Source organism: Saccostrea echinata, unplaced genomic scaffold (genome assembly GCF_033153115.1).
Source record: "Saccostrea echinata isolate AGI-Se365-2 ecotype Australia unplaced genomic scaffold, CSIRO_AGI_Sech_v1 ptg000002l, whole genome shotgun sequence".
Taxonomy (NCBI): domain Eukaryota; kingdom Metazoa; phylum Mollusca; class Bivalvia; order Ostreida; family Ostreidae; genus Saccostrea; species Saccostrea echinata.
The window spans coordinates 12,321,545-12,337,667 of record NW_026889751.1 but is presented as its reverse complement, the minus strand read 5'-3'; the positions used below and the strand labels follow the sequence as shown (position 1 = coordinate 12,337,667).

Sequence of the window (16,123 nt, the reverse complement as noted above, 5' to 3'; positions counted from 1 at the left end):
TTCTTACCTGCTCACAGAGGAAACACTGTCACTTCTCTCCGAATGAGTTCCATGTTCACTCATCTATAACAAGACAAGGATAATCCATTATCAAATGCTTGTTTATATGTTAGGAAAAAATAACAGACTCTTAATAAGAAAACAACAATACAGTTGACAAAACTTTTAAATTGGGCTTCATTTAAAACAAAAACAAAACCCCTCTTTTTCTATATATTCTAATGAATTCACCTAAAGGGTGTTTAAATGAAACAAGATGTAAATAGTGATTTATTTCAGCATATTAAAAATTCCATTAAACATCTTATCAACAAAATAAGATGACAGCATGCATAAAGTTTAAATCAAAAAAGATAATTAATTTAAGGTGCTGCAAAATGAATTTTAAAAAAATTTAAAATATGCTGTAAAAAAATATTGGAAAAAAAAAACTTAATGTGTCAGGTAGCTGAAAATTGCGTAAAATTGCAGGGATTTGGTTAAATGGTAAGCTAGCTGGGGTAATTATATCTTAAACTGGAATGAAATTATTATCTAAAGACATTGTAAACCAACTTTTATTTCCAACAATTTTAATTCTGAAATAAGAAGACTAGCAGATTCATTTTTCAGCTTTTAGATGTTAAAGTCTTCTTTGGAAAGTTATATGGGGACTGCCATATAATGAGAAATATTTGTTGAGGAGAGATCGTTTGCAGATATTTATTAAAAGCATATAAAAGTTGGTTTATAGAGAAGAAAAAGGAAAGATATCCCCACACGCAGTCATAGTGATATTTGTAACATTATATCAAAGCAAAAAAGACCTGAGAAATATAACAAGTTTTATATACTATTATATAATAAGCTATATAGATATAAATAAAATAATTTTTTTTTTCATTTCTTACAAGTCTTTTGGTCAGTAACTGGAAAAAAATATGGCAAACCATTTTTGTGCTTTTTTAATTTTCTGCTTAAAGTGAAAATAAAAAGGAAAATTAAAACTGAAATAAAATTATAACATTATTTAAAAATACAACACAACACATTTGGGTAACATAAATTATACTGCATTTCCATCAACATTTGTTACACATTGATGTGTACCGCCATGTAACTACGTCATTCTACAGCTGCATGTGTAGAATGGCAGAATTAGATTACTCAAATTTTAGTCGATATTTAGTTTAGAATTGGGGTTTGAACTATTAGGAAACTGTATTTTTTTTAATTCAACATTTCAGACCATTAATATACTTATCAACGTATATTTGAAGAATAAAATATTACAAAACATTTTTATAATGCTATTTAGTAAGCTAGAATTAAAATAAATGATCTCTCCATATAAGCAATAAAACACTCTGATTATAACAAGACAAAATTTCTTTTTTATTTACAGACACACAATTAAAAAAAAGCTCTTGAACTTAAAAGATAACGAAGTTAAAATCATAACATTGGTACAGTATTAAAAAGCTGACCGGTAACAAGAGGAAACAAAACACTGATTATTATACAACGGACTTGCACACGTTTCATGCACAAAGACCTGTTTTTTGTCTGGCTCAGGGGAATTACTAGCTGAGGTGTGTTCAGATGGTATGTAAGAGGAAGCCTGTCAAATAAGAGATTTTGTTAATTAACTCCCTTAATTGAAATAATAAACATCCAGTACATGTACAGTGTATTTTTACCTTGTGTAAAATTCCCTGTAATCTATTACTATTTACTAATGAACATTCATTTTCATTTGATGTATATTTTTCAAAGCCTTATATGTTCATTATTACTGAAGTAGTATATTTTTACCACCCAAAGCCCATCATATAAATGTATAAATATGTAGGCAAAATTCAAAATTGAAAGTCATATACTTTATCAGAAAAAAGTATATTCATGCAAACAAATATCAGTGAAAATCTTCAGTCTGAAAAGTTATGAATCAAGATAACGGTATTTATACAAGTAAAATGATTACAGATTAGGATTTATCTTTTTTTTATATTAATTTCTAATTCATACCATTTGTGCAGATGGAAACTATTTCATTGACTCAAATTGTGCATTAATAAGTTTGTTGGTATTTAAAAAAGGGTTACCGTAATAAACTCCTTGTTATGGTTAATAAAACAGTAGAAAGGTAGTGTACATTCTTTTTTTATCCTTCAATAATATTTTTCATTCTTTTTTACAAACTGGAATTTATTGTAAGTAAAATACAATGTACCATGTTAAATTCAGTGGAGGGAAATTTTTGCATAAATCAAAATCAGAATTATTTAGAGAATTATTTAAAGTAAAATGAGAATTTGTATAGAACAAAACGGGAACATGAAACTTACAATACGATGATCTGATACAAATCCCTGATGAAAAATGACAAACATATTCTAATCCTTTTGATGACCTTCTAAAGAAAATCTAAATAAGCTACAGATGTTTCTACAGTTTGGTACAAAAGTTCTTCCATATTTAATGCTATAACTTTTGAATCAACAACAAGAAAGTAGTCATAATCGCATCATTTTTCTACTCATGTCAGTAAGTTTTCTACACCCTGTATGTTTGAAATTAAAACAATTTTCTCAATAGATTTGTTGGAATGTAAAATCTACACTTGAATTGTCCATGTTAACCTATACATGTATGTTTTATTTTATGCTATTTTGCTCTTCAAAATCTTGCAATCTGCTTGAAATCCAACACTGACAAAGTGCAAACTAAAATCACAAATTCATTATACCTTCTCTTCATCTTCATCGGTGACATTGTAGGAGGCTACAAGGTGATCCAACAATTGACGAACAGCTGTCAATACTAGCCGACGTAACATCTCCAATATCAGGTAGTCAACAGATCGGAGGAAACTACACAAGCGGGACAAGATCTTCCTCCATTCAGAAATTTCAGCATACAATGGTTTCACTCCTTAATAAATGGAAAGAATGTTTTCACCATCAAGCATTTCAAGTCAATTTGATAATGGAATAATTCACAAAAAATTAAAAACCAGAGAACATCTCAGAATTCTTATGAACGTTTCAGATAAAATCCACGATTTTCAGTTAACCACAATGCACCGAAGTACCAGTAGTTTTTCCTCCTATCCTCCTCCCAGATTTTTACCTTTAGCCTTTCACCATTATAAATCTGAAATAGGTACACATATATCTGTAAACTCACTAGTTTTTTCATTCGTTTTAGCTATGGTGGATGTTTTGCTTGTAAAGCCATATTTCTCCTGTAGTTTGGTTTTACTGGTGACGGCGGCCACGGGGGCTTCTTCCTTAGGAACCTGTATCTTCACTTTCTTGGGATTGTTGTCATCTCTAATTCCTGTTGTTATACCCTCCATCTCAGCCACAGTCTGGAACGTAAGAAAATCTCAATAACAGATAGAGTCTTTTCTTGATAAAAGTTTGATTTATTTGTCAAAGCTATTTATACATACAGCACACGATTCCCAGACTAAATTGATAATTTTTTCCCTCAGTGCATTCAGCTGTTTCAGTGCTTTGTCCCCCTGCTGATGCTGAATAGACATGAAATCCTCCAATGTCAGAGTTTGTGTCTTGTCCAAGGACACAAGGGAGATGGCATGTTCCCCCTCCCCAAGTCCAGTCAGACTCCCTGAGGCTGCCTCACACAGCTTCCTGACATGAACCAGACAACCCTGTAGGATCTCGTTAGCAATGAAGAGAGTTTTGTACAAGACAGCTCTGAAATTTCAAAGACATATTAATCGATATTTCTTTTCTCTTTAAAAAAAAAATAACTGAAAAAGCAACTTTTATATGTGTGCAAGAAATATCTGGAAGAATCCCTAGAAAATCCAGCTCATGGATACAAAACAGTTGAAGACTTTAAAAGGTTTATAAAACAGGAAAATTCCATCATGATTGTTACTGTCATAGACCAGTTCTTAACTGTAGATTCACAAATTAAAAAATTTGCAATTATTATTTAGTTTACAGAATATAAACTGTACTGCAGATTTAGAAGTGAATATGTATAAACCTGCTTTGGCTGCTTTTCTGCAGCCTTACATTTCTTTTCCATTGTTTGAAAGTTTTCCATAACCTGGATAAAGAAAAATCAATTCATTGTAGAAATGGTTACAACTTCTATAAGATAACTTCAATAATCACAAAGTATCTGTATTTATGTCTTGTCTATGTTTCAGGGAGGATGGTGATTTATGAATGTAGACCTTATATATTCTTTTTGAATAAATATATACATATAAAACTGTATTACCTAAACTTGACAAAGACGGGGAAGTTGTACACCAAGTAGAAAAGCCTTCTCTCCCACAACCACCACAGAACTGGAGTGTTGAAGGTCTCTGACTTACTCTGGATAATCTAAACATTAAAAGAAGTGAGAGCTTTATGAATTATGCATTTTCCTACATCAAAATCTACGTCCAATAGAAGACCCAAATTTTCAGCCTTGCGTTATTCAGCATGTTATTTGTGCCCCAAAAAACATATTCTCCACACACATAGAATAATAAACAATTTTTACAAAAAAGTCATTCATTACAAGTGGTATAAATCTAGAACGAACATTTTCTGATGATTATAATGTATTGTATTACCCTTGTGATAAAGGAAGCCGAAATTGTATAATACTGATCGGACTTCTGAGCCTCGTTAGGGGAGACAACTTGTAAATCAAACGGATCATATCTGGCTCGCCTATTCTTCCTCTGTCTGGGCAAACAGTATAAAAATTCACCATCGTCTTCCTTCATTTTGGCTCTCTCCTGTACAATCATACAAATTTCTTCATTTCAGTAGATTAATATTTAAGGGTATTCTGTTTCAAGAAGAAATGTGGCCAAATTTACTGATTTGATAAAGCTGTTGACATCTTTCATATTTTTTTTAAATAAAAAATAACTATTTTGAATAAACAGAAAAGTCATGCCTTGATGTCTGAATTAGTACAGAGGGCACACATTCATTTGAAATTCACAAATCCCTTTTGCAAAAAAGGTTGCCAGCTACAAAGGCTATGATAGTGTAGATGTGTATGAATGTGTGTATAAACATACTTTTAATAAAACCAACCTTTTCATTATCTGGCAGATCCTTCAGTTTCTCCATGGCAGCCCTGCATCCCATTGCATGACGTGGAATCTCAGTCTTCCATCCCAACCTCTCTCTGAGCTTTATAAGGTTCTCCATAATATCATCATTTTCTGGAACTATTAAAATAATCATAATCTTAATATTTATCAAGTTTTTATTAAATATTTTTAAGTTTTTATTAATCAAGAAGAGTCTTTAGTACTCTTAATTACTATATATATAAAAAAAATAATCCCCCAAATCAAAATCCTGTAAAACCTAATTCTAATACCATCTACCTGTATCATCATATTTGTTTTTCTTCAGGTAAGACAGGACATGACTCATGTCTTTTTTCCTCCCAGATGATTTTCTGGCATCTGTTTTGGCCAGATGATCAGCTTTACCCTTAACTTTAGCCTCCGTAGATGCCTTATCCCCTTTGATTTCATCAATAATTGGAATAATTTCAGGATATTTTTCCATCATAGACTGTAGCTTAGCATCTTCCTCCTGCTCCTCTTTTGTAGGGGAGGGAACTGAGAAATTGGTATAAGAAGTTCCTGGTTTGGATGCTGCACTGTGACTCTTGGCGAGTTTAATCGATTTATCACCAGTTGATCCCCCGTCTCGGCTAATTGGGGTTTCCAGATCTTCCATTTCTGCTACACTCTCTAAAAGCATAAAATCATTACTTAAAGAATGCTTCAAAGTACTAGCAAGGCCAAATAAAAAAATATGCGTGGTTCCGGTTACCCGACCTTCCCTATTTTATACCCCCGACCCTAAACTTTTTTTTGGCAATTTTCATATTTTTTCCGGAATTTCCCCCAATTTCCATCAATGGCTCCAGTTTAAGTTTTTAGTTTCAGCAATGACAGCCTCCTTGCAAAACATATTGCAAATGTTTAATAGTGTTAAATCCAAAGCAAGCTAGCATGTAGGTGTTCCCTACCAATATTGACTAGTATATTATCACACCACATCTAAATGCCATTTGCAAAGCAGTGATAGGTATTATTTAGAAAAAATTAAGAAAATCATTTTGTTAAAAAAAAAAAAAAAAAAAAAAAAAATCCCTACCTACCTACCGTAATTTTTTTGGAAGTGTAACGGGAACCACACACATTTTTTTGTTTGGCCTAATATATATTAATTAAATAAAAAAATATTTTTTTTAATTTCGAAAATTTGAAGTTTTACTTGAAGCTGTAGTTGATATTATAACTGCACATCTCACCATAACTTTCGGTCACAAATATAAACAATGGAAAGTGAAGAATTTAGAAAGAGAAACATGCATTGTTCTATCTTTTCTGGGGGTATATAGTATGATTTTTTCACCTGATTTTATGACCGTGCTGGCTTCAGTCCCAGGTCCCATGAGTTCTTGAAGCTCTGCCATTACCTCCAATTCCTCTGCCTCCTCTGGGGGGATCTCATCCATCGTCATGGAAGGGGCAGGGGAAGGTGGCACTTGCTTGTGAATCCTTAAAAAAAGTAAGCTTCAGATACCATAGTTGCTTTTCAATGAGAAACAACAAAATATTGTTTAAGATCAGATGATATTTTAATTACTGTATATATGTAGCAGGATTTATTGAGGGATTGGAGGTTTTGTCAATTGATTCTTCACCACTAAAATTATTTTTGCTAATGATACATTTTAATTACCTTTATAGTAATATGCCAAACTTACCCTAACTTGAAGGACACAAAATGTATCCCAAAATCCATGACAATCATTTACACATCAAATAACCCTACTGCATTCCTAAAAGACATTGTGAAAAGTTAAAAAAGAAAGTTTGAAACCACACCTATCCACTGTAAGTGGCAACTCCTCTTGTGTTGTATCTTTTCTTTGTTGTTGCCTTTTCTGATAGTCCTTCTTAAAGAGAGTTGTACGGAAGTACGCTGGTGGTGGAGCAGTGCCATTGCTCTTTGGTGGTGGAGGGCTTGGTGAAAACGGACCCTAAAATTCAATTCATTTCAGTACATAAAGTACATCATTGTTTGTTGGGACCAATGTTCATGGATTTTGTGGGTAATCCTAACCCACAAATTTACACCCACATGAACAGGTTATTTGTCAATGTGACATTTTGATGAATCTTCTATATAAACGGGTTAGTTACCCATAAAATTAAGTCCCAATAGGGAAAACAAGTAAATTTTTGCTTGCCCAAGAACATTGACCCCAATTAATTAAAATGACCCCACAGTATTCTCAGACTGGTTCTTTATTACAAAGTATGAAAAAAAAATGAAGTCATGAAATAAAAGAAATAAGTGTTATTGATTCTTTGTTTGCAAATCTTTGTTCAGTTGTTTGTATTTTGTATTTTTTTTGGACAAAACTTACTGGTAATAATGGTTGTTTCTTTCCAATAGGAGGCACCACAGAAGGGGCCACTCTTGGTTGACCCCTGGCAACTCTTAAGGCCTGGGAATTTTCTGATCTATCCACCAAACGAGCCAACAGATGGCTAGCTGCACTTGGACCATTCCCATTGGGTATTTTCAGAGGTCGACTTGCAAGTTCTTCAATGCTTTTAGCTCTCTCTAAATGTGAATCTGGAGCAAAACTAACATTTTTCTGTGGGGAGGTTTTTTCTGTTTTTGTGGGGAAGATGTCTGCCTGAAATAGATCCGGGTCAGCAATATCCTGGTTGATGACAGTGGACTCAGAATACTGGGACTGACTATGATAGCTACCCCTTGATTCCCCTCGTACGTCAGCGGCCATACCACTTCTGATCACATTACCTACAATATTACAATATTATTTGATATGTTGACCATTGCACACAATCAATTTACATCTAGCTAGGCTGACTTTTAAAATATATTTAGGAGCACAGTGTAAATATCCACCAATGTCCACTATTATTCACTGGGGGACATAAAAACAATGTTGGTCATTCACTAACATATAAGCCATACATTCAAAATTTGGCATAAAAAAAAATTTATCTTAAAGATCACCTATCACAAGACCTTTGTTTATATTCTGAATGATTCATTGATTGACATGATTATAATAAGACTACAAGAGTTTATAGAAAATAAGAAATAGCTTCAAGTTATGCCCAGGAAATTACTACTAAATTAATATGTTGACGGTGCGACTGTTATGGCAAGCGCAGATTCCTAAATTCAGTTTTATTTAGATCGGGCTCTTCAAATCGCAGGTGACATTTAGTACGTCTAGACTCTGATGTCACTTGTAAGTTGCATTACCAAAACAAAGTCTGAACAGTGCTAATTTTAATAAAGAAGGTTTAATCTACTATTTATCTGCTTTACATCCATCAAATCAAGGTGAGTTAATTTTTTTCTTGGAACTTCTTGTTACCACGAGAATGTTGAGAATTTTGTTTCTGGCGAGATGCAATTCGCAAAGCATTATGGGACCACAGGTAACGGCGGAAAAAAATTCGTTTGGATCAATGTGCAAAGTCTGAATTTTTTCTTCGCCCAGGCGTTGCTTTAAGAGCTTGCAGTGACGAGCGGTGCTTCGCGCCGCTTGCTATTACTGCATATGATATTACATGGAAGCACCAAAACAGTTTTCTTTTGTTTGTTTGGTATTTTTTAACCTATATAAATCAAGTTCAGCGCAATCTCTTGATAAGGCTAGCATTGGTCCAATGAATCAGATCTTCCATTTCATAACCTAATCTAGCTATTATGCTATTTTTCTTAAATGTTCAACATTTTTATAAACCATTTATTCTTGACACAATGCAAGTGATGATTTTCAACACTTTTACTTTTAGCTTTGTGCGTATATTTTACTATTATACTATTTTTCTTAAGTGTTTTTTAATAACCTTATATTGTTCTTAACACGATGTATGTGCTACTTTTCTACACTTTGATCTCTGTGCGTATATTTACTAAAACGTAAGGGGGCACATGCTCATCGAGTCATTCTTTTCCGTCATTCTACGCTGTGTTTGACAGTATGTATTTCATTAAGAATCGATTTAAAGCATACAGAGAGTGAAATATTTATTCTTAACCCCTGGGTCATTGTTTTGAAAGTACACTGTATAAATTATGAAACTTACAAACATAATAAAGTTCAAACTTGTCTTTTTTCCGCCATGACAGTTTATGTACCTTAGCAATACCCAAGATGCTCTGCGAGACGACTATTTTATGAACCGGAATCGGAATTGAATTCGGCGAATTCGTTCAAGCAACGCATACCCATTTTATGGGGGAAAAAAAACAAGAAAAAAAAACAAGGTTTTTGCTTTATCAATAATTACTTCTAGCTGCATTAAAAAAAACTACAGAATTAGAACTCTTTAGTGTGAGGTGTATAAACTGATGAGGGTCATTATTTAAAAAGACCAAAATTGTATCTCATCTTTGTTCAAATTATTTTTACACAATTTTATTCTTTTTTGACCTCGTATATTCATAATACCTTAAATGAAAGTATTACATTTTATAACTTTTCGATTCTGTTTCTTTTAAAATACATGACAATTTTTATTTGTGATTGTCAGTCATTATTTGGCAACGTAATCAAGGTGAGAATTAAGTAATTAGTTAAGAATAAATTATCATGATTAATTTAAGCTAATTTTATTACACATGGTAATATCTATGAGACTTTTTATAAAATGTACCTCACGGACCCCTAATTGTTGGTGTGAGCTTAATAAATGAACTGAATGGCCTATTCGTCTATGACAATAGAAGGAGTTAGAACTCTCTTGGACAATTTTTATTTCTAAACATCTTTATGCTTGTTTGGTTTATACAATTTCCCTTTATAGATAACATACCCCTATACTTTGCATAAAACTAAAATATATAGATTTTTGTTTTCCTTCTTTTCTTCGAAAAAGGGGGGGGGTCGTTTGTTTGTTCATTCGTTCGTTTTAGTGTATTAAATTTCTTTTGTTATGTTTTCAAATTGTTTTTTGGTCTGTTTGTTTTGTTTTGTTGCTTTGTTTGATGAATTATATTTCCCTGCATATCACCCAATGATATTTTTTTTATGCTTTTCACATGTTGTCAAAAGAAGCATGTAATTTTGAAAAATAAAAGAAAGTGGTCAATACATGTATATACAACCATTACGTAACCACGAGTACTCACCAAGAACGGAAATGTCTGTCTTATGAATAAGGGATGCGTTTTGAAAAAGATCCATGATGTTTCATATAAACATAAGATACTCAAGTGTCACCTGGATTATTAGAGGGAAACATGAAGCTTGACATTATAAGTATTGTGCTTTTTGAATTAAACCTTCATTGGAACGTTTTTGGTAAGTTTTAAAGATACAACTAAAATGTTTGAGCTAAATCTTTTACCATATTTTAGTTTTTATTAGTTGTATAATTGACTGACTTTTACTTCCTAAACGAATATCCATACAAGCCGAGGAAATGTTCTTTCTGAAAAAAAATCAGTGATATAAAAACATATTGTATATAAAGTACTTATTTGACAAATATATATATACCACTACTATAAAGATCAGTACGTTGCATTTGTAATGATCATAATGATTTTCAAAAGGACAAAATGTTTCTTTGCGGAATTAATTGTTTTATCGTATAGTGCGCACTACATCACAAGTATAAATTTCTGTTTGTGAAACACAGTTCAGAATTTTTTTTAATTCATTTTAAAATAAGATGTACTCTATTTTCAAAAAATTCGTATGAACTCAATGAAGAAATAACTAGTATCTTATATAAGTGTAAGGCGGATAATGGACATACAATGAAGCATTCAGCAAGCAAAGCGGCTTATTTGTAAATTGATATAATATTTCCTGTATTGTCTGTCTTATTTGTAACTCTTTCCGTTAATTATCTAGAGTTATAAATTAGTTGACAAGATTTATGTCCCCACAATATTGTGCTAAAAGGAAGCTCGAGATTGCACGCCTCTGTTTACCCACCATTTTTAACAGAACTAACAATAACGAATACGTTGCCCTGCTTCAGAAGATTTTTAAAGTTTTTCCTTTCTTTATTTTCATGAAAATGGTGGCCCGACCTTAAATCTAATGGATCTCTGAATCCAAACAACATGGAGATTTTTTGTTATCAATATGACTAACAAAGCTGTTCTGTTCGTTGATTTTGTTTGTTTATTTGTTTGTTTGTTTTTTTTTGGGGGGGGGGGTTAAATTATACAGAGCTCCAGATAAGGTGCGTATTTGCAGAAATATGCATTTAATTTTTCAAAATACGCATTAAAAATTAAAACGGGGCGTACAATTACGCATTAGCAATCATAAATAAGCATTACACTACGAAAGTACTGAGTACATGTACGACGGATTGAATGATACAAGTACTAATTATGTGAATTGAGGTCAGCTCAGTGTTTGAATGTTTATCAAAAGGAAATTTTGATTTATAAGCGTATTCGGAATAACTTAGGCCGATTTCCAGTTCAGAAGAAAGATTTGAATATTAAATACTCGTATTTTGTCTGAAAATATCACAGATTTCCACTGTTCATATAACATCCAAATTTTCGTTCTTGACGCGTACACGTCGATATAATATCGACGTGTACGCGTCAAGAACGAAAATTTGGATGTTATATGAACAGTGGAAATCTGTGATATTTTCAGACAAAATACGAGTATTTATTAAATACTCGTATTTTGTCTGAAAATATCACAGATCGGCGATATTGTCAAAATTCCACAAAAACACGCATGGTGTCTAATTTATCCTTTATTACTGTTTATTCTTATATATTTACCATTTTCTGTAGCAATAATATCATCTAAAGTCCGCCGACAACCTTTATTAATTCATGAAAATAAATTATGCTTTTTTGCTTTCCACATGGTTCCATTGCTATAAATAGCGCCACGCGACTTTTAATGCAAACGGGGAGTAACTCTAAAACTTTTACCTCGATCGATGCCAACAATTTATATCTATAGCAAAACCTAATATATTTCATTAATCTTACTGATAAATGCAGAAACTGTCCTTTTTTTTACATTCCTCTTTCAAAAACGCTTATTTCGATAACAAGTTAAAAATCACATTGGATGTCAAAAGAGCAATAGATTAACAAAATACTCTTTGATTATTTTGCTGAAAAGCAAAATCTGCATTGATTTGAAAATCAGGGAGTAAATACACTTTGAGGTAAAAAAATTATCTGGAGCTCTGATTATACATGCATTATGAAAAGTTTGATTCCCAAACTCCAGTGTCTATAATGTGGAAAAAATAATTCATTAAACACGAGTTTAGTATCTTTGCAAATGAATTATCTACTGTGGTTTTCGAGAAGATTTTTAAAGATTCTCCCCCATTTATACCCATTAAACACTGTTAAAATGCCATCTCCTATTAAACCCCTAACCAAGACTTCTAGGTATTGATTCAAAGTGTTCTTGAAAAGAAAATTTTAAAGATTTTTTTCCCTACAAACTTGGTAGAGGGCTTGGTTCTTCATTTGAACAATTTTGAATTCCAATTACCAAAGGATACTTTGTACCCTTTTGATTCAAATCGGCCCAGAGGTACTTGAGAAGTCGAAAATGCGTAATTTTTCAGACAAACAGATGGACGACAGACAACGGGTGATCAGACAAAATCACTGAGCTTAAAACCGGCACATGCAGACACCGATTAGCGTGGGTGGGTTTTTAATGGACACGGAAGATTAAAAATAAATAAAAAAAATAAGCATGTGGACATTTCCAAAAAAATTGTGTCCCTTTTCCGTAGAATGAAAATGTACTTGTGGATATTTCCAAAAATGTTGGTGCCCTTTTCCCGAAACTTCTATATTTTAATAGACCCCCCTTTTTTTACACACATTAAGCCCCCACCCCCACACACGTCGATAGATCTACATCTATCAAACTGTAGATGTAAATTGATCATTTACCTTGCCTTTGGTGGTTTTTGATCGTTGAACAACTGCTCACAAAAACTAAATAGCCTTTGAATTATATATTTTGCCATCATTTTGGTTCATGTTCATAGATGGTGTTTCGGTATTGCTTTCTGGGTAAAACATGTTGATATCGTTTAGACTGGTGTATCAATGCTGCAAACTGTCCTTATAAGCACCTATTGTATTAACTTACTAAGTGAAAACAAAGGCCGAAAACTGTTCATTCTATGAGAGAAAGCTGCATTGATTGAACAAATTCATATCTTAAATCTTGAGAGTTAAAGTTAAAACCAGAGAAATGATTGATACAGCAATTTATATTTTTTCCAAGCAAGCCAGCATGCGCGGATCTAGAGGGGGCGGGGGTGTCCAGACACCCTCACCTCCCCCCCCCCCCCCCCGGATTTTTAGAGTTATAAAATGTTTATATAAATTAACGAAAAAAATGCCTTTGACCTCCCCTTGGAAACATTGAAACAAAAAAAAAAAAAAACTGGACTCTATGAAAAAATGGTAAGGAAAGACATGTATCTACAGGAAAAGGACTTTAAAAAGTACCCCACCCCACGATTTATTTTGTTTTACTAAAATGTTGGTGTCAGAATTTTTTTTTAGTTAGTGATGAAACCCCCCCCCCTCCCCCACTGAAATAAAATCTGGATCCGCGCATGGTCAGGATCGTAAAAGTTTCTTCTATGGATTCTACGACGCAAGATTTGACAATCAACATTAAATATTCTCTTGCTAATACAAGACCAAATGAAGAATATGCGCAAACTTCTGGTGTACATTCTTCCTTATTCATTTGTAATCGGTTATAGCATTTGAATTTCTAATTATTACTATATCAGAACTATACCCAACTATTTATGATTTTTACGGTTTGTGTTTACTTCTGAAATATTTTTATCGAATGTCTAAGTTTATTTATTCTTCTGTCATTAGATGCTACCACAACAATCACTCCATCCTTTGGGAGATCAGAGTTACCTATTCAGACGACTTATGAAACCTTACTCCAGACCACTGACGGTGCCTTAATCCAGCTCACTAATGAAGTCCAGATTCAAGAATCTACTACTGAAGGCCTAATTTATGCAAATACCGAATCCACTACTAAATCCATAATGCACAACAATACTGAATGTACCACTGAAACCTTAAATTACACGAATGTTGAATCCACTCCAGAAGTCTTTAATCATACCAACACTGGACCTACCACTGAAGTCTTTAATCATAAAAACACTGGACCTATTACCGAGGCCTTTAATCATACCAACACTGGACCTACTACCGAGGCCTTTAATCATACCAACACTGGACCTACCACTGAAGCCTTTAATCATACAAACACTGGACCTACTACTGAAGTTTTTAATCATACCAACACTGGACCTACCACTGTGGCCTTTGATCATACCAACACTGGATCCACCACTGAGGTCTTTGATCATACCAACACTGGATCCACCACCGAGGCCCTTAATCATAACAACACTGCATCTACTAATGTGGCCTTTAATCATACTAATACTGAATCTACTACTGTGGCCTTTAATCATACCAACACTGAATCCATTACTGAGGCCTTACACCATACAAATACAGACTCCATTACTGAAGCCTTTAATCATAACAACACAGGACCTACTACTGAGGCCTTTAATCATACCAACACTGGACCTACCACTGAGGCCTTTAATCATACCAACACTGGACCTACCTCTGAGGCCTTTAATCATACCAACACTGGACCTACCACTGAGGCCTTTAATCATACCAATACTGGACCTACCATTGAGGCCTTTAATCATACCAACACTGGACCTACTACCAAGGCCTTTAATCATACCAACACTGAAACTACCACCGAGGCCCTTAATCATACCAACACTGGACCTACCACTGAGGCCTTTAATCATACGAGCACTGTATCTACCACTGAAGTCTTTAATCATACCAATAATGAATCCAATACTGAGGTTTTGACAAAGACATCTTTAAGACTCACTACTGAAGCCTTATTCAGGACGACTACCTTTTCCCAGATGATGACTAAATCCTCTACAGAAAACTCAGTTGGAACAACCACTTCTGATATGGTTATTCAGCTTACCGGTAAATATTTCAAATAAATCACTGACAAAATTCAAAATTTAAAAGATTTAACCCAAATCATAGGTTTATTTTATTTCCTAATTATTAGTGACATGATTTTTTGAAAAAAATAAAACCCCTCTAAGAAAACAAAAGAAAGAAGAATGTTCATGATAAAACTAGTCTTTTTACCCATAGACGTCTCATTTAATGATTTATGAACCTTTGAATAAATGTTAGAGAGAGAGAGAGAGAGAGAGAGAGAGAGAGAGAGAGAGAGAGATGAGAAATATCGAATTTTTGCATGAACTTAATTAATTAGGAATATCATTTTTTTTTAGGCTCCTCTGATGACAGTGGTTTGCTTATTGGATTAACACTAACAGGAGCATTACTCATTACATGTTTGGGAATTATCTTCTCCATTAGAATGTACATCAAAAGAATGAAAAGGAGGTTAGTATGGCTTTACATCAAGAATTAAAATTCAACACTTTGTGATATAATTTCCTGAATTATTGCCTCCACCAACACACCTTGGGATTTTATTATATGCATGCTGGCAATAATTTCAAAAACTTATGGACCAATTTCAATACAAGCTGAAGAGGGGTTGTGCCATAATGCATTGAACAAATACAAAATTTTGTTACTTTGTATCTTTCAAGCACATGATCATATAAAATGCATATGTTGTTTTTCAATTTGCCTAATTGAAATTTTTTGTACACCAGAGAACTAACCAATGAAGAAGATCCATCGATGATATCCTTGGAACGCTTTAAGAGTCGCTCTGATTCAACATACACTTCACTGAATCCAGGACACAGTACTGATTCTACAGAACACACTTATGCAGGACTTCGCAAAATATCTACAACCATGACAACTTTCATGGCAGCTACAAACCGGCCAAATTCAGCATATGTTACATTAAATCCATCCCAGGATGATGACTCTACAGGAGATCAAATGTATACAGGACTAACTGACACATCTAAACCCATGTTAACTCCAACTGCTTCTTCAACTTATCAGAATTCTCTCTATAC

At 33.4% G+C, this 16,123-nt stretch overlaps 1 protein-coding gene across 1 annotated transcript in view; it reads right to left on the bottom strand.

The window, feature by feature from the left end:
* The window catches only part of LOC133173067 (dynein axonemal heavy chain 6-like), a 69,767-nt gene extending 60,579 nt beyond the window's left edge, over positions 1–9,188 (bottom strand). The window contains exons 1-15 of the mRNA XM_061307984.1: positions 9,137–9,188; positions 7,426–7,829; positions 6,881–7,035; positions 6,405–6,550; positions 5,360–5,734; positions 5,061–5,197; positions 4,586–4,753; positions 4,243–4,349; positions 4,003–4,065; positions 3,437–3,704; positions 3,169–3,352; positions 2,729–2,913; positions 2,328–2,351; positions 1,535–1,600; positions 8–63 (exon numbers count right to left, since the gene is read on the bottom strand). Coding sequence (XP_061163968.1) covers positions 8–63; positions 1,535–1,600; positions 2,328–2,351; positions 2,729–2,913; positions 3,169–3,352; positions 3,437–3,704; positions 4,003–4,065; positions 4,243–4,349; positions 4,586–4,753; positions 5,061–5,197; positions 5,360–5,734; positions 6,405–6,550; positions 6,881–7,035; positions 7,426–7,809 — 2,318 coding nt within the window. The 5' untranslated portion in view covers positions 7,810–7,829; positions 9,137–9,188. The remainder of the gene's footprint in view (positions 1–7; positions 64–1,534; positions 1,601–2,327; positions 2,352–2,728; positions 2,914–3,168; positions 3,353–3,436; positions 3,705–4,002; positions 4,066–4,242; positions 4,350–4,585; positions 4,754–5,060; positions 5,198–5,359; positions 5,735–6,404; positions 6,551–6,880; positions 7,036–7,425; positions 7,830–9,136) is intronic.
* Positions 9,189–16,123: the final 6,935 nt, after the last annotated feature.